The 21,219-nt window shown below is 46.4% G+C and overlaps 1 protein-coding gene across 2 annotated transcripts in view; it reads right to left on the reverse strand.

Moving 5' to 3' along the window:
• The window catches only part of PEX14 (peroxisomal biogenesis factor 14), a 138,532-nt gene that overhangs the window by 17,232 nt on the left and 100,081 nt on the right, over positions 1-21,219 (reverse strand). For both annotated transcript variants that reach the window (XM_025451115.3, XM_025451116.3), the window contains one exon: positions 8,543-8,671. In XM_025451115.3, coding sequence (XP_025306900.1) covers positions 8,543-8,671 — 129 coding nt within the window. The remainder of the gene's footprint in view (positions 1-8,542; positions 8,672-21,219) is intronic.

A 21,219-nucleotide genomic window follows, 5' to 3' on the forward strand; every position in this document is an offset into this window, starting at 1 on the left:
TAGAGTATGATTCCATTTACATGAAACGTCCAGAAAAGGTAAATTTGTAGTGATTAGTAGATTAGTGCTTGCCTGGGGTGGGAGGTGAGATTCTCAGAAAATGGGCACACAGAATCTTATTTGGGGGAATGAAGTGATCTAACCCTGATTATGAGTGTTATCACTCAATAAGATACTAAAAGTCATCTGAAATGGGTGAGTGTTACAATATGTAAAATATATTTCACTATTTTGTTAAAAAAACATTTTTTAAAGAAGAGTCTGGAAACAGACCATGCATATATAAACAACTGATTTTTGATAGGACAGGTAACTCAATGGGGATAGGATAATCTTTTATAGGGATCCCTGGGTGGCGCAGCGGTTTAGCGCCTGCCTTTGGCCCAGGGCGCGATCCTGGAGACCCGGGATCGAATCCCACGTCGGGCTCCTGGTGCATGGAGCCTGCTTCTCCCTCTGCCTATGTCTCTGCCTCTCTCTCTCTCTCTGTGTGACTGTCATAAATAAATAAAAAATTAAAAATTAAAAAAAAAAGGATAATCTTTTATACATATGGTGCTGGCACAACTGGCCATCCAGGCAGACAAAACTGAACCTTGACCTTCATTGTACCATACATAAAAATCAACTAAAAATGAATCACAGATCTCAACATTAAAGCAAACGCTAGATAAGACTTCTAGACGAAAAATGGGGAAAATCTCTACAACCTTGGGGAAAGGAAAGTCTTCAGAGATAGGTCACCAAAACCATAAACTGTAAAAACAAAACCAGAAAACAAACAAAACAAAAGCTCCAGAGATAAATGGACATCATAAATTCTAAAATCTTTTGCACAAGGCAGTAAAGGAAAAGAAAAAGCCAGCCACAGGCCAGGAGGAAATACTAACACACACACACACACACACACACATCCAACAAAGCACGTGAATCCAGAAGACATAAAGAACTCTTGCAACTCAAGAAGACGATTAAAAAGAGCCAAAAGATGGAACAGTCACTTCACAAAAGAAGGCCTGCAGAATGCACAGTAAGCATGTATGTACAAAGACACTCGACAGGATCGGCCATCCCAGAAACGTAAACTCAAACCACTAAGAGACACCACGGTGGACGCATGGAAACTACCAGTGTTAAAAAAGACCAAGGACACCAACAACAAGGCTACGCACTGACCACATCGCTCATGTGTCGCTGATGGGGACGTGATATGCACACCCACTCTGAACCAGTCTGGCAGTTTCTTCCTGAGATAGACACGCACTTAACATGTAGCCAGAAACTGCACTCCTAGGCATTTACCCAAGAGACAGAAAGACATCCAGACCCGTGCGCAAAGGTTCCTGAGAGCTCTCAGTATAAGAGCTCAGAAGTGGAAACGGCCCACAGCCCATCCGCCAGTGAATGGACAAGCAGGTGTGGCCCGTCCATCCTACGGAGTACTGCTCAGTAATAAAAAGGAAGGGACCCCTGATATCCACAGCGACTTGGGTAAAGCTCAAAAACATCATACTGAGCGAAAGACCAGGAAAGGGAGAGCCCACACTGTATGATTCCCATTTATATAAAGCCCCAGGAAAGAGAAGTCTAGTCAGAAGCAACAGAAGGCAGACCGAGGGTTGCCCCAGAATCATGCTGGCTGGGAACATGGCACAAGGGAACGTTCCGGGGTCCTGCAAATGTTCTACGGTGTGGTGATGCCTACACGGCAGTGTACACCTGTCAAAACTCAAAATCGTACAAATAAAATAGGTGTACTTTATTTTAGGTAAATTATACCTCAATAAGGCTGATTTAGAAAAAACCGTATTAGGTTTTTCTAAGATTTTATTTGTTATCCGACAGAGAGAAAGAGCAGGAGAGCACAAGCAGGGGGAGTGGCAGGCACAGGGAGAAGCAGAAGCACACTCCGGGCTGCATGGAGAGCCTGACATGGGGCTCAAGCCCAGGATCCTGGGATCACGACCTGAGCCGAAGGCAGATGCTCAATTGACTGAGCCACTCAGGCTCTGCTGGAATTTTTAAAACAAAGAGAAAAGATGAAGGGAGCCAGCCGAGACTGTGAACAGCCAGCAGCATGGGCTCTAGGTTCTCTCTCTGCTCAGTTAGCAGCTGACACCAAGGGGAAAAAGCAAGACCTGAGAATTTGAATTCAACTTTTTAAAATCCCTCCTCTGATTTCTGACACATACAAAAGAATAAACATTTATATAACTTATGAAGCATGATAATAAAATCAGCGATCCTCGTGATGGAACGAAAGGACTCTTGTCCTGCCGTATCCCACCTGAAGTTTTATCTGTTTCCCATCAATAGTTATCGTTCAAGCACCAAACTCTACACCGATAGGTCATGCACTGGCTGAAACCTCTTGTCTGTGAACTGTAGCAACAAGCATGAGTTACCCACACCTGTGTCGCCGATGATGATGTACTTGAAGAAACAGGCATATGCCATGGCCGTGGCCGCTCGGTGCCAGGGCACACGCCTAGAATCAGCAACCCTAAACCCACCTATTTCACCAGGTAAAGCTTCCCAAACTCCACTGAAACTAGCCGTGCGCTCCTTCCTGTCCACCCAGGGGGAAACCAACATCCTGAGGTTAGGGTTTATTCTAATTCAAAACGTCCCGCGGAACGGGAGAAGCTGGGAACGTGTCCCGCCAGGTCCAGGGCTGCGCTTCTCAGGCTCCTGCGCGGACGGGTGCGGCTGAGCAACTGATCTCCAGCCCGTGGGCAGAAAGTGAAAATGATGTGCGCGGTTTCCAGGCCGTGTCCTCGGACGGCTGCTCCTTTTCCCTCCTCGTCCCTACTCTTGCTGGGTGGACAGCAGACGGGACAACTGGAGCTGGGGCAGCCATGCTGGAGCCCGGGACGGATGCCAGCCAGGTGTCAGGGATGAAGAACACAGAGACTCGACAGCCCCTGTTTACACAACTGAGAAATAGTCTTCCATTTCACGTGAGCCACTCTTACTTCGGGTTTTCTGTGATTTGTTGTGGACTCTTACAAGAGGAACACAGGCTGTACCGTGAGCACAGATATAATCCTACCCACCACCACCACCAAAGACCCTTTCAGTGGCCTAAGAAACCTGAGGAATGGGCTTCTGTACTTGGTTCTTTCCTGGGACACTTGTCCTCCTCGCTATCCACAAATGGCGTTTTATGCAGCACCCGCACGGCACCATAATGGGTGTAGCACAAAGCAAACAAAAACAGACAGGGCACTAGCTCTTCAAAAGCTGCTGTTCTAAACCAGTCACACAGACAAAAGAAAAAACATAATTTCCTAAAAATTGGAGAAATGTTGTCTTCAATATACAGACCAGAAACTACTATATAAGCCAAAATTGAGCTCTGTCTTCATAAGTTCCAAAAGCTCTCACCATCACCCCAAGCAAGATGGCATGGGTCGGTCTTCACTTCCCCAAGCACTGGGCTTCCCACTAAATACCTGGATGGTGGCCTCCTGAAGGCAAGGTCTGTCCTCCACCCCTGCAGCCTGCACAGCCGAGTACACAGGAGCCTCCACTCAGTGGCTCCCTGGAGAGCTCCCCCCAGCCTCTGGTATTACAAGACAACCTTTCAACTCCCAAGCATGTTTCCACCACCATCTATCCATTCAACAAGCATTTCTAGAGCACCTACTCATCAGAGCCCTGGGTTACAGATAAAAAAAAAAAAAGAAAAAGAAAAAAGCCTCTAATTCAGGTAATGCCAATTTAATAGAAAAGACAAGTGGATAAACATTTAAGTGTAGTGCAGCAGAGAACAGGGGACTGAGCAGGCCAACGGGACCTCCATCCTACTGAAACGGAGGCATTGGAAAGAGTTCCTAGAGGGGCTGACGGCTGCCCCCAACCCTGAGGGGCAGCAATGAGCAGGCCAGCCAAAGAGCACCTCGTGCACTCCCAGAGTGTCTTCCCCAACTCCCCACACTGCATCTTCTGGGATGATACAAGAGTTTTAATACTAGTCTAAGAGTAACATGGTCAAATAGACAACATAGCCTCAAAGGTAATCGGATGATGCATTTTGAAGTTAAAAAAAAAAATCCACGTGCTTCTGACTGCCATCCATTAGGGTGATGGCCTGGCTGCCGTCGTCTTCCGACACCGCCATCCCAGACTCCAGCCACTGAACATCCCGTGGTTTCATGTCCATATGCCTTTACCTCAGCCTGGTTGGTCTTGTCCATGTTGGCTGGTCAATGAACTGACCCTATTCCCCATCCCCACCTCCCCACCCCCGCCATCCAGTTAAACAGCCCCTGCTCTCTGAAGTGCCCCTTTGCCTCGTCTGTGCCACTGGCCTCACCTGGACCTACCCCACAAGCACTGCTGTTTGCCTAACTGCCTTTCCTTTTTTTTTTTTTTTTTTTAAGATTTACTTATTTATTTATTCATGAGAGACACAGAAAGAGAGGCAAAGACACAGGCAGAGGGAGAAGCAGGCTTCATTCAGGGAGCCCGACGTGGGACTCGATCCCAGGACCCCGGGGTCACGCCCTGGCAGAGTCACCCGGCGTCCCTTAACTGCCTTTCCTATTAGATAGGGAAAACTGGAGAGGGCAAGGGGGCCTTATTAATCATTTCACTGACGGGGGCCTAGCATAGTGTCTGGCCCATAGCAGGTATAGGATAATAAATGCTTGCTCAGCAAATGAAGATAATCAAGGCTAAATATACACTACTAAACAGGGCTAATAAGAAATAAAGTGAGAAAGACCCCATACTCTTAGGATTTCTTTCTTTTTTTTTTTTTTTAAGATTTTATTTATTTATTCATAGAGATACAGAGAGAGAGAGAGAGAGGCAGAGACACAGGCAGAGGGAGAAGCAGGCTCCATGCAGGGAGCCCGACGTGGGACTCGATCCCAGGACTCCAGGATCACGCCCTGGGCTGCAGGCGGCGCTAAACCGCTGGGCCACTGGGGCTGCCCACTCTTAGGATTTCTAATCAAATGTCAAAGCCTTCCAACAACCTCACACACAAACATCCTAACTGAAGCTATACAGGTTAATCTTTGAAGGACCTAAATTGGTTATCAAAGACAGTGAGGGAAAATATTTGAGCCTAAGGGGAAAAGAAAAAAACATTATCCTACAAAATTTACACTGGCCCTGCCTAAATCCCAAAGCTACCTTGCTTCTTGTTTCTTTGGGAGGAATGAAGAAATCAAGCAAGCATTTATCAGAACTTTATGTTCGGGACTGGGTAGGTGCTGTGTAGCCTGATTCAAAGTCAAACAGAAAGAAAGCAAAATGAGAAGCAGAGAATGTTAGATTTCCTCTCAAATCCCAGCCTGACTTTTCCGGAGCTCTGCCCGACTTGCCTTAGAGCCCTGACAACACTGGTGTATTCTCACATCAGGTGACACCAAGCTTCCCCTCAGCGTCAACCTCCTACTGCTCTCACAAAGCCTTCTCTGACTTTCCTAGCCCACATTAATTTTTCTCTTTTCTGTATTCTTATGGAATTTCTTGTCTGTATAATTAATTTTGGCATTAAATCACAAGGTCTTATATTATTATCCTTTTCTTAAGAGTCTATCTTTTCTCTCCCAGAGAGCCTATAAGATTTTTAGGGATCACGTTTTGCATTTCCGACGATACTGTGCTAAGCACACAGTAGACGCTTAATAAACACGGATGGATTGACCCGGTACCTTCCTGGCAGGTATCCAAGTTCTCTCCGCTGACATGGGAGGCATTTACTACCGTCTCAAGGTCAACCACGTTCACCAAAGAACAGAGATACCAAAAGAGGTACAAAGTGGGACACCTGCCACCAAGCAGAAGGGCTGGCGAGTGCAGAGGTGACACTCCAAGAGCACCAGGCTCCCTGGAGTCATCTTGCAAATGCTTACACTTCCCTGAGACGTGAGCGTCTGGGACTGCACCCAGAGAATCCCATTTTCCAGGATTGGGTTCAGAGATGGAATGTCTGTCCTTAAAGAGCCAAGACAAGGGAAGGAAGGGGCTCTAGATATAAAATAGGCAGGAACACACATGAGTGGAGGCCATAAATCCCTCCCAGGACGCAGACAATGCCTCAGTGATAAGCATGCAGATTGCACACCTAGTTCAGAAACTCCCCTGAGTTTGCTTGTAATTAAGGGGGTTAGAAAGGTAAAAAAAATATATAAACCCAATTAATCATTTAAATATTTAAAGTCAGATTTTTTTCCTCACTCCAGGATTAGTATATTTCATAACGCCAGCGGCAGACAGCCCTGGTTTTTACTGGGGTTCATTTTAGAGCATGTTTAAACTAGTCAGATTGAGTGATGCTTCCAGCAACTAATCGCATGTCAAATAAAAGATATTTTATGTAATAAATTACCGCTACAAGTAATTCAAATGTCATTTATCAGTTTTATTATCAGTCAGGCAAAGTCTTGTTTCTCTATATTAATCAAAATCAAGCTTTCTTTTTTTTTCTTTTCTTTTCTTTTTTTTTTTTTTTTTTTTTTTTTTTTTTTGAGCAGTTTTGACACCTCTTGGCAAAAGTACAGAAGTGAAGAGGTAGAGAGAGTCACCCCCGGAGCTGAAAGGAGCAGTGTAACAGTACAAGAGGAATGAAGCTCAACAATGACAGGTAGAAACTTCAGGGATTTAAAATTGCCATTACCATTGTTTTTATACTAGCGTCAGAGCAGGAAGGAGTCTGTCTCTAAGATGTATTTTATTTTTAGGGCTGGGAGACTCTTAAAAATACTCCTACCTAAATACCTAAACGCGTAATGCTTTTTCTCAGAGAGACCTGGACAGAAGAATTCAGAGGACAGCACTGTCTGCACCACCCCCCACCCCAGCCCTTTCAGCCCTTTCTTTTTGCCTCTTTCAGAAAGGCCAACAGTTTAACCCCTTTGTGCCTACCAGAAAGTAGGCACGTGCAAGATGTTTCAGGCCGACTCTGTGACCAACCAGAACAATGTGTTCTGAGCAAGAGGTTTCCAAGTAGCCGAGAGACCTGTTTGGTTTTAAGCCATGGAGGAAACAGCTGGAATGGAACAGATGTGCGTCTTAGAAAATTCTGCACCCCAGCTGCCAGTGCCTGTCCTCAACAAATCCCATTAACTGTCTGGGCCCAGGGACACAACTAAAGAAAAAGTGTGGAGACCTAGCCTTTGGATAGAAGGAAGCACGGAGAGCATGTTCAGTGACCCAAAACAAAAACGGTAGATGGGCAAGAATGCTGGCCAGGAGGGAGACGTGAGTCTCAGGCCGACAAGTAGTTGCTACTGACTCAGTCGCTCCAACACAAGGCTCACCGCTGAGCACCGTTTCTTGGGTCTCAGAGGTCACCTGTGAGTGGTTTGTGAGACAAGGTGACCATGGATGAGGTGAACTTGAGCTCGTGCTACTCGATCTCACCCATTCAGCCCTATCCAGAAAGCTCGAGAACGGGCATATCTAAATGGGATCTGGGACATCATGATCCACCTCCTGCCCCTCCCTTGGCCCCCCGACTGAGCCAGTGAGGAAGACAGCAAAGCAAGGGCCAGAGGGGCAATCCAGACCACGTGGTGGGGGTCAAAACAAGCCTGGCATTTTAAGTTATGCCTTCCAATATCTGGTATCTAACACTTTTAAATTAACATGTTTTGAAAAACTAAAACTTCTGAGATAGACAATTAAAATGAAGATAATTATAGAAAAGCCATTTTGAAAGACAACAGATCCAAGGCTGAGTTATGTTAAAGACACAAAACTCGAGCTATTTTCCATCACTTTGAAGTAATTTTAACCTTTTTAGACTTTTTATAAGTGACTTAAAGAAGGGGTTCTGGCTGCATTTTGGAGATTGAACACTTATTAGTAGTTTGAAGAACCATTATTCTTCAAACAGCTTCACTTAAAAACATGGGTCATGTTCTCATGTAATAATTAGAAGCTAATTCAAAAAGGACCTTTACATTTAACCTGAAATTCTCTAACAGACTGTCACCACATAAATATACATGGCACAGCCAGGACAGGGAAGGAGGGAAGGAGGGAAGGAGGAAAGGAAGGAAGGAAGGAAGGAAGGAAGGAAGGAAGGAAGGAAGGAAGGAAGGAAGGAAGGAAGGAAGGAAGGAAAGAGAGGCCACCCCAAGTCTGCTAATATTAACTTTAAAAAATAAAATTAGGAGTGGAGTCATTTCAGGGAACAAACGAGAATGCAGCCATGAATCAGACGTTCAGGTTCTTGTTCGTCAAAGAGTGACACGCAAAAGCATGATGTAAGTAAATAGAAACAGAACCAAGAAATACTTTTATAGATTCTTACTTGTAACCAAAATATTTGAAACAACACAATAAACTCATTTATTCTGGTCCCTCATCTCTTCTTACCTTTGTAACCTTTGTCGCATACTTAAAAGTTTTTCTAGGAGAGGATTTGGGTGTGTCACATTCTTTTGGAAGAACCCAAGAACGGTCTACTAGTCCCGGTTTCTCCCAGCTTGCTCAGTCTGGGAGATGGGAAGCCCTGCTCTCTGGCCGGAATCCTGAACCCCAGTCAAGGTTAAAGCAGGAGTTTGAGCGGGTGACTTACTGTACGGCTGAGAAATGAGGTGAGGGGGCTGGACAGGAACCACCTGTGTGGCTGGGCCCAAGGACGAAGGCTCGTCGGCAGCCGTGCCCGACTGCTGGAAAGCCAAATCAATCTCTTCATCTGTCAGCCCTGGGGGGAGAAAAGGACATAATTGCAGGTGAATACCTTTTGCCACCGTCCCGGGCTGCAACGAAATCTCCCCTGAGACAAGACCCTGGGAGCCACAGAGTGCCTAGGATCCCGGTAAGCTTCCTCCCCGATTTCGGATTCTCCGGAACCTCTCTCAGTTGCAATTTAACCTTAAGCGACAGAATATTAGCCTCCACACTGCTTCCAAATGTGGCTCATTCAATTTCCTTAATTTATCCTTGAGTTTATTGCTGCTTTTGAAGTCGCTCCGTACTGCAATTCTCCATTCTTCCCCCGAAAACAGATACCATCAACTGCAAATGTGACTCATTTTAATCTGTAATGGTGTTAAAAAAAGAGGGGGAAAAACTAACAATAATGCATGAAAACAGACAGGGAAACAAAAAACTAATTATTGGGTGAGACGACTAATTAGTCTCGATCGTTTCCGAAGACGGGAATAATTTGCTTTATTTTATGACAAATGCAGAAATAAAAAGAAAAATCAGGACTGACTGTGATTAGTATGAATGGGATATAGAATGTAAAGAAGAAAATAAAACAAGAAAACAGATCAAAACAAGGCCAGGCCCAAACTTTCAGATGGTTATTGCTCTAGCCTAGCAGAGGCTGCCTGTATCGCCGTTGGCTAGCTTTTCTGCTTCCCTTTGTTTTAATCCTCCCGACACGAAGGCGCACTGCGCTCAGGACAGCAGGGGACAGCAGGGGACAGCAGGGCGCCGCCTGCAGTGGCTATGCCCCGTGGAGAGGATCTGCCCACAGGAGGGTACCAGGCCAGGCAGCACCCATTTCCAGGGGGCACGCGGCTGAGGCGGACCGGGGACGCGGGCCCTGGGGGAAGAGGACGAGGGTGTCAACCAAGCGGAAGAACAGGAAAGAGGCGTGAGAAAGGCCCCCCACAGGGCCGCCCCCCCACAAGCGGGCACCGTGGGTGCAGACGTGCTCGGGCGCCGGGCCAGCAGTGCGGGGAGGGGACTGCCAGGTCTGCAGAGGTCCCCCCCAGCCGGGCTGTCCAGGGGTCCCGTATCCCGTGTAGCCACCACGGGGGCCTTCACACCAGGGCCGAGGGCTTCTTCGGTCCGGGCCGCAGCTCCCCTGGGGTGGATGAAGTACCTGGAGCTTCGGAGATCAGCACCTCCGAGCTCACGCCCGCTCCTCCCAGGGCCTGATGCACCGGGCACGTTACTGTGCCGAGCTCCGCGCAACCCCACGCCGCTGCCGGGAAGTTGGCCGAGCGCCTCTGCTACTGGTCAGGCCCTGCCCTCCACAGCCAGGCCCTCGGCCCCCTCCCTCCGCCCAACAGGTGAGGGCTGTCCCCCACCTTGAAACTGCAGCCCTGCCCTTTCCCCTCCTCCCGGGGGGAGCCCGAGTGGAGTGCTGCCGGGGGGGCCCGCGCACCCCGTTCTCAACACACGGCCGGGCTGGTGAAAGGGCAGGTGACAGGACCCTCGGGCCCGTGGGGCTATATGGCCGCTGCGTTCCTCCTCCCAAGCTCCCCAGCTGGCCACAAAGGCCCCCCGAGAGAGACCGAGGCAGGGCAGACGGCCAAGCCCCCAGGAAGGGAAAACTCATCAGGTACCCGGAGCGCCGCCTCTCAGGCTCCATCCACCTGGGACTGACCGCCGGTCAACTTCCAAAGACAAGGGGAGGCCCTTTCAGAGTTCTCGAAGGAAAGACACGGTTTTAACCAGTGCATCCTCCGCCGCGGGGGAGGCAGGCACGCGTGCGGCGTCAGCAGGACGGACGGTCACTGGGACACCATGGAATTTCATAAACCTGGTGCTTCATGTGCCTTGTCAGCCGCTGGCTGCAAATGAGGATAATTTTCCCAAAAGGAGCATTCAGTTGCTTTCTCATGTTCCCTTTTGGCTCTTTCAAATATAAACAAGTACGATAATGTTTAACGCTGGGGAAATATACAGTAAGTCACGGGCTGTGCTGCGGCCCTGAGAGCCAGAGCCGGTTAAAGGGACAGCGCTCCCTGCCCGCTGCTCTGCCCTCTGGCCCCGAGCTCTTACGAAGCCTATTTTCCTAATAAAACATGTTCCTTGCATTATTGCAGCCGAGCCCACTAGTGAGGCCGTGGTATAAAGGGCATCAGCACTTCCTTCCAAGCTCTTGTTTTTCAGAGACCTTATCATTTGATGCTCTAAATTTACATTGGCTGGAATTCTGATATGCCCAGTCCTCCAGAGAGTCAGGGTTTTGATTTAGTTACATAAAATGAATCACTTTTCTTCTTGTAAAAAAAAAAAAAAGCATTTTCATGATCTCACTGAATAATACAATTTCAGAGCTGGACCATGATCCCAGCCATTGCGTTCATTTAATAGATAAAGAACAACAAGTAAGGCTGGAGGATGGTGGAAACGGGCCTCAGACCCCACGATGCAGGGCATGGTGCTGCAGGCTCTCCATCTGCCCCGGTGACCCCCCCCCCCCGCCCCCAGCACAGAAACCACTAATGGCAGATTCTGAAATCACGTCTTAAGTCTCCCAGCTGGTGAGAGGTCGAGAACAGCGCGAAATGGTCTCTCTCAGCCCCACCTGGCACCCCATCCACAGGTGAGAGCCGGCGAATGGTATTTGGGGGCCTAAACCAAAACAACACAGGATCCTATCTGCAAGTGACACCTGAACAACTTTTCTGAACCCCAGAATGACACGGGGAGAGTGTCCCTGTCCCTGTCTCATTCTAATATTCTAGCTCCCAGTAAATCCAAAGGCCTCTCATAGCCCGGTGCCTATGCTTCCCTTACAGCCCTCTTCCTTGGGGCACTCCCAGCTTGGGGGTGGGGGTGGGGCACTGGCCAGCCAGGTTCAGGCCTCTCTCCACTCAGGTGAGTCATCTGGAACTCACGGAGACTTGGTGGGAAGGGGTGTCATCTCCTGCAGAATACAACAGTTATCCACCCACCCCGACGGCCGTGTGCTCCTGGTGCTGAATCGACCCTGCCCTCAGGGAAGAGGGACTGCCCCAGGACCCACACACAGGGCATCCAGGTCCACCCTCCCCACCCCCGCTCCCCACGAGACAAACAGCAGAGAGCTTAGACTGAGACCTTGCAGAATCCCAAAGGTTAAAAGGAATAATAAAGGAAACCGCCAATTGGAAGTGAATTATATTTGGCTGCGAAAGCTGAGGCACAGGCTATATTATAAAAGGCATCTCTTTGCGTTGTTTACCATCACCCTGACTAATGCAGACCTTTTTTTTGTTGTTGTTTTAAATAATCTCATGCAAATTAGACACACACACTTCCTTCCAGTTGATTGCTATCTGCAAGGAATAATCTAACCGCAGAGGGACTGAGCAAGGGCTGAGCAGAGCAGAGAAGGGTGTCGCCGTCCTGTGGCGGGCAAACCTCCTGCCCTCCCCGTGCACCACCTCAAGTCTTTCCTGCTGCTGCTTTTGGAAGAATTAACTAATTTCGATAAAGCCTACGATTTCCTTTTAGCTGGGGTGTCAGTTTGCATTATCCGATATCACTAGCACTTTGCACTGAGATGCTTTCAGTAACTTCACCTCTGCCACTTGCCAATTCCAAGAGCTACCAGCCCTGGTCTGTGACAATTAAAACGTATCACTGCTAGAGAGTAAAACTAAGAAAGTCCTGCTCAGTTATTCCATCCCCTTGCTAGCTTTGGTCAAGAGGAGGAGAAAGGAGCGCGGGCACCTGTCCAAAGTGAGCGGGAGGCCAGGACGCCTGCCTGTGAGAGGCAGTGTCATTTCACCTTTAAGACCACCGCTGCCTGACTGGCAAACCCAAGAGGTCTCAATTCACATTATGCAAACGAAGGTCCCAAGCACCCCCTGGAATCCACGTGGACTCCTTGTTCTCTCAGTTCTCTGGAACCTACTTCCAGAACCGGTGCCCTTTACAAGGAGATGGCTGCTGCCCCTGTGCAGAAGCTGGCCAAAGATTTCTTTTCCAACACTTTCCCCAGGGTGGGATTCTTTTAAAAGAACAGAGCAAGCAAGCTACAAGCTATTGATTAATAAAGCCCCTTGTTACTGCTGTGGCAACTGAAGTGAAAGGCCTGGGGGAGGGGGCAGCTGCTGCACCTGCTTATTTATATCCCCTAGAAGATACACAGATCTGTTTTCTTTTTCTAAAGGTTTCGGTTCAAATGCAAACAAAACCAAACTGGTTGACTTTGTGAGCTGGGAGCGCTACCACTGCAGGTCCCTTCCCACGGACTCAGACAAAACCGGGCATTGGGAGGAGCTGACTTTTTCCTGCGGGACCTGGCTGTGCAAGAGCTTCTCAGAATAAGTCAGCTCGATGCTGTCCCCAGTAACCGCTGGGCACTGCCACGGGGCCTGGCCCTATGCAGGTGAAGCAGAAAGACAGGTGACAGCAGACAGCAGCATCCCCTGCATCTCGTAGGTCAAACAGCAACCAGGACAGTAGGGGTAGGAATAGTTTGGAAATAAGCAAGGTGATGAACACCCAATGGCAACTTCCAGCCCGGCCTGAGTTTTATAATAAAAATGTCAAGTCTGGCTGGGATCAGGGAACAGGGCCAGAGGGCCAGCAGCAAAGGGCGGCCGTCACAGGCTGGCCACCGGGGCCATCTTCCTCCCCCGTGCACAGGACGTGGGTGATTCATCTGGGACGCGCAGAAACCATGTGGGGGTCACCTCTCTGAGAACACTACGAGTTATCTCCCCATGCACACTCTGAGAGGAGATGAGGCAGAGAAGACAGCTGGCTAAAAATACTCCCCAAATTAAAAGAAAAATCAACTCTCTCAGAGAAGGCTAGGGGAGGGAAGAGGGAAAAAAGTATTTTTATTTTATTTTATTAACATTTCGTTGGAACAGTAGAGTACAATAAGGACTCTCAGAGCCTCTAAAAGTCGTTGGATGACCTGTAGACCCCTATTTCCCAGTGCCTTGTATAAAATTGAATTTTTTAAACATAAATTACACGTAATGACGACACTGTAAAAACTAACAGTAATGGAAAGCTGTGCTGTATTTCATTAGCCTGTATTATTCCGTGCCACCTGATCCAGCCGGGCCTTGTTTATGAGTTAGTGTGTTAGCAGATGCCGATGGAAGCATTTGCTTCGACCTTGCTCTTCTCATTGGGGCATGAAATTACGACGGCAGCACCTTGATATTACAGCCATAAATACAGTAAACTGCAAATTTAAGCCAACGGCTCCTATTGTCTCTGAACATAAAGCTGATCGGTATTTATTTAAAAGGAGAACAAAAAAAATATTATATATCACCTTGTTTATGGGGCCTCCCCCACCCACTTTCTTATCCCCTCCCCCAGCCCCCCAACCTGTCTAATTCACTCGGTTAAAATATTAAGCAAATAAGCCAAGTGCTTTCTCCTCTACTGATTAACTATTCCCAAGCGGCAAAAACAGTTTTTGAGAAAACTAGTTCCAAATATCATTACCCCCTGAATGAAAGAGTTTTTTAATAAAAATTGATGCCATGCTAGGCCGGTTCCCACCATCCTGATGCTAATATGTAAATTCAGGAACAAGACATGAGACTTTCCTGTCTCCTTAAATGAGGAAAGTTCAAACAACAAGAGAAAAGTTGCTGATGATGCCCTGAAATTCAATGTCCTCTCGGTACCCTTCTAAAAATCGTTAGGTAGAAATGCTATTTCAAAAAGCAGCAAAACACTGCCTCCTGCCACCTGAGGAAAGAAAGAAAGATACCTAACCAAGAATATAATTCTCATCTCAACGCAGGGAGCCGGGGACCTCTCATTAAAACTTGCACTCACCCCACCCCCTTATCCCAGTGAACCATAAAGACAATATATCCTTTAAATACATTAAATGTGCAAGAAAAATAAACACAAAGACAAAAGGACACTGGATATCACCCAGCCACGTCTCCTAGTATAAATCACTGAGTAAAAAGCCAGTGCAAAATGTACTGCGCTGTTAGCTTCGAGCCTGTGGAAGCGGGCGGCCTCTCTCTGCCGTGAAGTCTGAAAAGGGAAGGCAGGCAGCTCTCCTGATGTAGTGCAAGAGGCTCTCTCTGCGTCTCCGAGAGGCAGACGAGAGATGTAAAAACTCAGTCAAGTCCAAGTTTGGAGGTTTCAAACCGCTGGGGAAAAGCCCCGCACGCCAGCGGCGGGCTGTGCAGGCCCCACCGGCCAGGCACGCGGGGCTGTCCGCGCGGTGATGTCCCCCAAGTCCGGGGGAGCAGTTTCATTCCAAAGTGCACAGGCCGGGGCCACGGGACCCCGCACAGCAGGGTCAATGACCAGGATCACAAGTTTGTACCTTTCCTTCAGATCCGTTAGTCCCCCGGAGCCCTAAATTACTTCAGGCACACCAGTCACCGAGCTTAGCTTCTTCCGCAGAAGGAGGAAACTTCCCTATAAAATTTATTGAGCTTCTCTGGGGAGTAGTATAACTGGTGAACAAGACAGAAGTGAGCTGCCCCTCTGTGTAACACAAATTGAGATCTCTCCTATGAAAGACTGGGAGGGCTTCCAATCAGCATCCACAGTGTCTGCTTTTAGATCTATAGTCTAAAGGGTTTTTTTTTTTCCTTTTAATCCCTCTCCGCTAAATTAAAAACAAAAGCAAAGAGGAGTTGATTTTGTTATTTGATCATCAATTCCAAAGGATTCATAGCACGGCAAACACCGTCACCGGCTACTGTGGACGGCAGCATCTAAGCTGGCAGGGCCCTGGCAACAGGCTGAGAAGTCAGCCCTGCCCCCGAACAAGTCCTGGGGCAGGAACTGTGTCTTTAAAGCCCGAAGGGCGTGATAATCAGGAATCATAGCTACTTGGATGCCAAGGGCCAGATAAGCCAAAGTTATGTTTGTGCATACGCAGAATAGCCAAATTAATAAGCACTTTTAATTATACTTGAATCCTGCTCCTGTTTTAGAAGAAGCAGAGAAGTGTATTTAAAAAAAAAATTTTTTTTCCCACCTTTTAACAACCATACCAAGAAACAAGAGATTCAGATCTGGAAGAAAAGCTGAAGCTCATCTGGTTGATCTGTTCTTTTCCTTTCCTTTTTCTTGTGTTTTAAAATCAAGAGAAAAGGACATAGAGAGGGACAGTGACTCACCCACAGCCCCTGGTGAGCCCCAGAGGCAGATCCAGATTCTCAACAATAAGTTCTTTTTACAGGGCGGCGGTGGGGTGTGTGTGTCAAATACAAGCAGCCTGACATGCCTGCTCCCCTCTACTGTTTGACACACCTAGCACATTTTTAGTAAGCAAATTCTTAGAATCAATGGTCTTGAAAAAGAAGAAAAATAAAAATATATATGAAGCATAGGGTGAAAACAAGGTAAATGGTATACAGAACCTCTATTATTAAAAAAAAAAAAGAATGTATACATCTACACACACAAACACACCTATTTAGTTGTGTGAACAAGCATAAAATAGAGAGGACACAGGTAACGCTGATTACAGACAGCGAGGGGACTGGTAGCTGGGGACAGAGCCTGAAGGCAGACTTTTCACTGTCTGTCCTTAGGAACTGTATTCCATTTCCCATTCAAAGGGATAAATTATTTTTTAAGAACAGAGAGACTATCTGGAAGGGGGGGGGGACCCTCCCTGAATCCTGAGCAAAATCACTTAAAACGGTTATCCCCATTTTCTGGAAGAGAAAAACCAAGACAGAAAAAAGGTACAGAGCTGGGCCCAGAAACTGGGATTAGAATATTATCCACATTTTCTAATTTCTTGCTTAACCCATTGTGGCTGTAATCATAGCAGGCAAGAACAAGGTGGCTTTCTTTTCCTTCTTTTTCTTTGTGTGTGTGTGTGTGTGTGTGTGTGTGTGTGTGTGTGTGTGTGTGTTTTTAAAGGCAGGCATCTGTTCTATTTTGACACATCCTGGCCGCCCAAATGTTTCTTTCAGCTCTAAATATTTGCTTCACCAATGGAAATGTTTCCATCACTGCAACAAAACAAACATTTGCTTTGGAATGGTAGGGACAGCCATACGCTCTGTTTCGTATGTTACTGATTTGGGAAACAACTTACTGTGGGTCCCAAATCAAGGTGGAGATTTTTGTTCCTTAAGGAGAAGCTGGCACAAGAGCTCAGTGTACCAAGACACTCTTCAGACACAGCTGAATGCAGTGATGGTTCAATGTACATTTGGGATTTTCTTTAACATCTTGAATCTTAAATATATGATCAGAAGGCTTATGATTTGGCATTCAACTTACTTCAAGTTTTCTTTTTTTTTTTTTTTTAAGATTTTATTTATTCATGAGAGAGAGAGAGAGAGAGAGAGAGAGAGAGAGAGGCAGAGACACAGGCAGAAGGAGAAGCAGGCTCCATGCACCGGGAGCCCGATGTGGGACTCGATCCCAGGTCTCCAGGATCGCGCCCTGGGCCGAAGGCAGACACGCAAGCGCCACGCCACCCAAGCGTCCCATTCCTGAAGTTTTAAATTGCCATGCAGCTATCAGACTTTTTTGAAGTCCTCATATTAATCTGATATTAACACATTAAAACATGCTATGTCCTAATAGGTCAATATAGTACATAAATTATTTTGTCACCACCTATTTGTATAGTTCAAATGAATTTGGTATTGGTTGCTATAGTCAACATTACTAGCATAGAGATAAATATTTAGTACTCAACCAAATCCATAAATATTTGAGTGCTTATTTTGCTAGGCAATGTGAGAGCCAAGACCTCATCTTCCCTACCTGTTAAATGGCAGCCTCCCTAAGACCTCTTCCCCAAGAAACTTCCCCGTAGTTTTATGCTGAAAGAGTATTTTGTCTGTCTTCTATTGTCTGTATTTTTAATACATGTAATATTGTATAATATATAAACAGAAGATCTGTAATACATAGACCCCTCTATCTACTGAGGGTAAAAATAACACCTATTCGTATGGTTCAAATGATTTTGAATTTTCAACTGCAGAAAAAAAAAAAACACGGAAAATAAAGAAAAACACAGAAAGTAAAAATCATTTGTATTTCCATCCTCCACCTAGAAATAACAGCCAAAATTAATTAAGCTCAAGTGTTCAAAGAATAATTTTAGGAGCTTTTTACATTTTAAACTGTTTGAATCCCAAACAGCAGCATGGCCACCAAGGAGAGCAACTCTGGGGCTCCACGTCACTGTGCCCGGGGCACCTCGTGAGCCTGTGCAGTGTTTAGCCCAGGTGGCCAGAGGTGGCAGGGGTGGCCCCTTTGGCTCGCAATTTCCAGGTAAGAGAGCGGGGCTAACAGGACAGTAAGCAGTCTATCTCAGGTCCTAGTGTCTATGGGCGCAGATGGACAGGAATTTGCAGGACTCCAGCCAACACAGGGGAAGTATTCCAAACCTCTGTTCATGTTGAAAGGAGACACTGACATTCCACCCTGACTCCTGGTGTATCATTCAGACGTGTTGGTAAGATTATTAAGACTGAATTTTTTCTAAATAAAAATGACTTTTTTTGGCATTAGAATACCAAAGCTGGCAAAGGTGCTGTGGAAGTGCAAACTGAGAAGCTTCCAGAAGACAATTCGGCACTCTATCTCAAGAGTATTTAAAAATGTTCAGGGGCACCTGGGCGACTCAGTTCGTTGAGCATCCGACTCTTGATTTCAGCTTGGGTCACGATCTCAGGGTCACAAGACTGAGCCCCACGTTGGGCTCTGTGCTCCACATGGTGTCTGCTTGAGACTCTCTCTCTCCCTCACCCTCTGCCCCCCGCCCCGCCAATAAAGAAATAAAATCTTAAAAAATAAAAATGTTCATAACCCTTTGACTCAACAATTTTACTTCAAGGAAATAATTAAATACGGTAGTATAAGACCAATGCACAAAGATGGTTCCTCACTATATTTTCAAGAAGAGCAAAACATTTAAACAACGTAAATGTCCAAAGAGGGCTGATTAGACAAATTAGGACACATTTCAGTAATGTGATATTATTCAACTGTGCACATTCTCACGAACAATTGCTGATAGCATGGGAAAATGCTTTTGGTACATTAAGACATAAAAGGCTTGATGTTATATTCATGTTATATTCATAGCTTGATCTTAATTACATTTTAAAAAAGAACAAAAGAAAGCAGGAGAGTTGCATCACTTTTAACTTAATCTGAATCCAACTTATAGATGTTGAGAAAAGAGAAATTACACTACAAGCAGCAGGTAGGGCCCTCCACTCTATTCAAGGAGTGCTGTGTTTGCAAGCGGGCGCAACATAGGACGTCTGAATTTGCTGTCTGCCCGTCAGCTCACTGCACACACCCAGCAGTGTGAGCACCTTGCCACGGGGAACTTTTCCCCCATACATCTTGGCACCCACATGCAAAGCCAACTGTGTCATCTGGTGTTAAACCAGAGATCTGTTTCAATGTGAAAAAAAATGTGGCCATACCAGACTTACTGAGAAGTGATACAGTGGTATCCTGCAAAACACTTTCCTGTAGGATTTTTAACAATTGTTTTAAAAATTAATATTTAACAGATATATTCCCATAGTACAATTCTGTACTCTAAAGATGCAAGGAGTATACAGCGCAAAGGTGCCTCCCTCCCACTCCTACCACCTGGCCATCCAGTTAGATCTTCCAGAGAAGATCTAACCACTGCTACTAGGCTCTCACATGCCTCATAGAGACAGTCTATGAATAGGAAAGTGCCTTTCTATATCCATGTAATAGACATTTTATGTATTAGTGTATACATGTGCATGTATATTTTTTGTACAAATAATATCATGGTGTAAACACTATGCTACAACTTGCTATTTTTAATTCATTTATCTTTTTTATTTTTATTATTTTTTAGAGATTTTATTTATTTATTCACGAGAAATACAGAGAGAGAGAGAGAGACAGAGACAAAGGCAGAAGGAGAAGCAGGTTCCCTACAGGGAACCTAATGTGGGACTCAATCCCAGTACCCCGGGATCACTCTCTGAGCCGAAGGCAGATGCTCAACTGCTGAGCCACCCAGGCATCCCTAATTCATTGATCTTTAGAGAGCATTCCTTATTAGTACCTGTACCACTCTCTCATTCTCCTTAGTGGCTATCAGGCATTCCATTTTGTGGACATGCCATAATTTATTTAACTCGTCCCCTACAGAACGCGTATCACAGAGCCCCAAAACAAGTCCTTGTATGTGCCATTCGTACATGTGCGAGTTGTCCCCGGGAGTGGGCCCAGATATGTGCAGTTTTAATTTTGATAAACACTGACTAACCCTCCCTCCTCGGAATGGTTTCCACTCACTTCCCACCGGTGTGTGTGTTTCCACAACCTGCCCTCCTGATGCTACCAAGATTTTTCTTTGTCATCCTGAAAGATAAAAGAATGGCCTTATTGTAGTTTTAAGTACATCTGCTGGCGTTCAACAAATATATAGAAGAGCACACATTTTATTTTTTATTTAATTAATAAAAATTTTTATTTATTCATGAGAGACAGAGAGAGAGAGAGAGAGAGAGAGAGGCAGAGACACAGGAGGAGGGAGCAGCAGGCTCCATGCAGGAGCCCGACGCAGGACTCGATCCCTGGACTCCAGGCCCAGGCCCTGGGCTGAAGGCGGCTAAACCGCTGAGCCCCCCGGGCCGCCACGAGCACACAGAGTAAGCACACGGCTTGACATATTTTCACACGGTTTAAATATCCTTGTGGATACCACCCAGATTTTTTTAAAAAAATAATAAAGCAAGAGCCTCCGGCAACAGCCCTCCTGTGTCCTCGTCACCACTTATCCTCTACCGCCAAGGAGGAACTGGGTCTGTTTTGAACTACGCAGAAAGGGACGCTGCAGAGAGCAGAAAGGCTCTCACAGGACTCCTGCCGCTGCTCAGGACAGGCCTGTGGGACGCGCCTGTGGGGACGCGCCACGCTCCGCCCGCCCTGACTGCCCAGAGTCGCCTCCACAGGACAAGCCCGAGCTGCAGTTTATCCGTTTGTCCCACAGCAGTGCTGCTGATCACATTTTTACACGCAGACTTCGGGGGAACTGCCGGATCACATGGGGTGTGCGTATTCTCAGTCGAGCAGACACTGTCAGCGTTCCGAGGTGGTCAGGCCGATTTACACTCACACCAGGAGTGCTGGAGACTTCCAGCTGTTCCACAGCCAACACCAAAGTCCAGGGGTTTTCCATCTTGGCCATTCTGGTGGGTGTGATCATCTCATTCTGAACTTAATTTGCATTTCTCTGAAGACTAATGAGGTTGAACGTCTTTTTGCATATTTAGTGTCTTGGTTTGGTTTGGTGCAGTGTGTGTAGATACACACTGTTTTATATACACAGGCACTGTGTGTGTAACAAACTATCCTAAGTTTGTTAACTGTGCTGTTAGAAACTTCATTGCTGTCTGTCTGTACAATCAATTATTAAGAAAGAGGTTTTAAAACTTTCCCTTGTGATAGCAGATCTGTCTAGTTCTCCTTCAGTTCTGTCCATTTTTGCTTTTGCATAATGAAGTGATGCTATTTGGTATATACATACTTAGAAAGGTCAAATCTTCCTGGTGATTGATCATTCTGAAATCTCACTCCACTCGTAAGTCCATCTTG

Source organism: Canis lupus, chromosome 2, assembly GCF_003254725.2.
Source record: "Canis lupus dingo isolate Sandy chromosome 2, ASM325472v2, whole genome shotgun sequence".
NCBI classification, from domain to species: domain Eukaryota; kingdom Metazoa; phylum Chordata; class Mammalia; order Carnivora; family Canidae; genus Canis; species Canis lupus.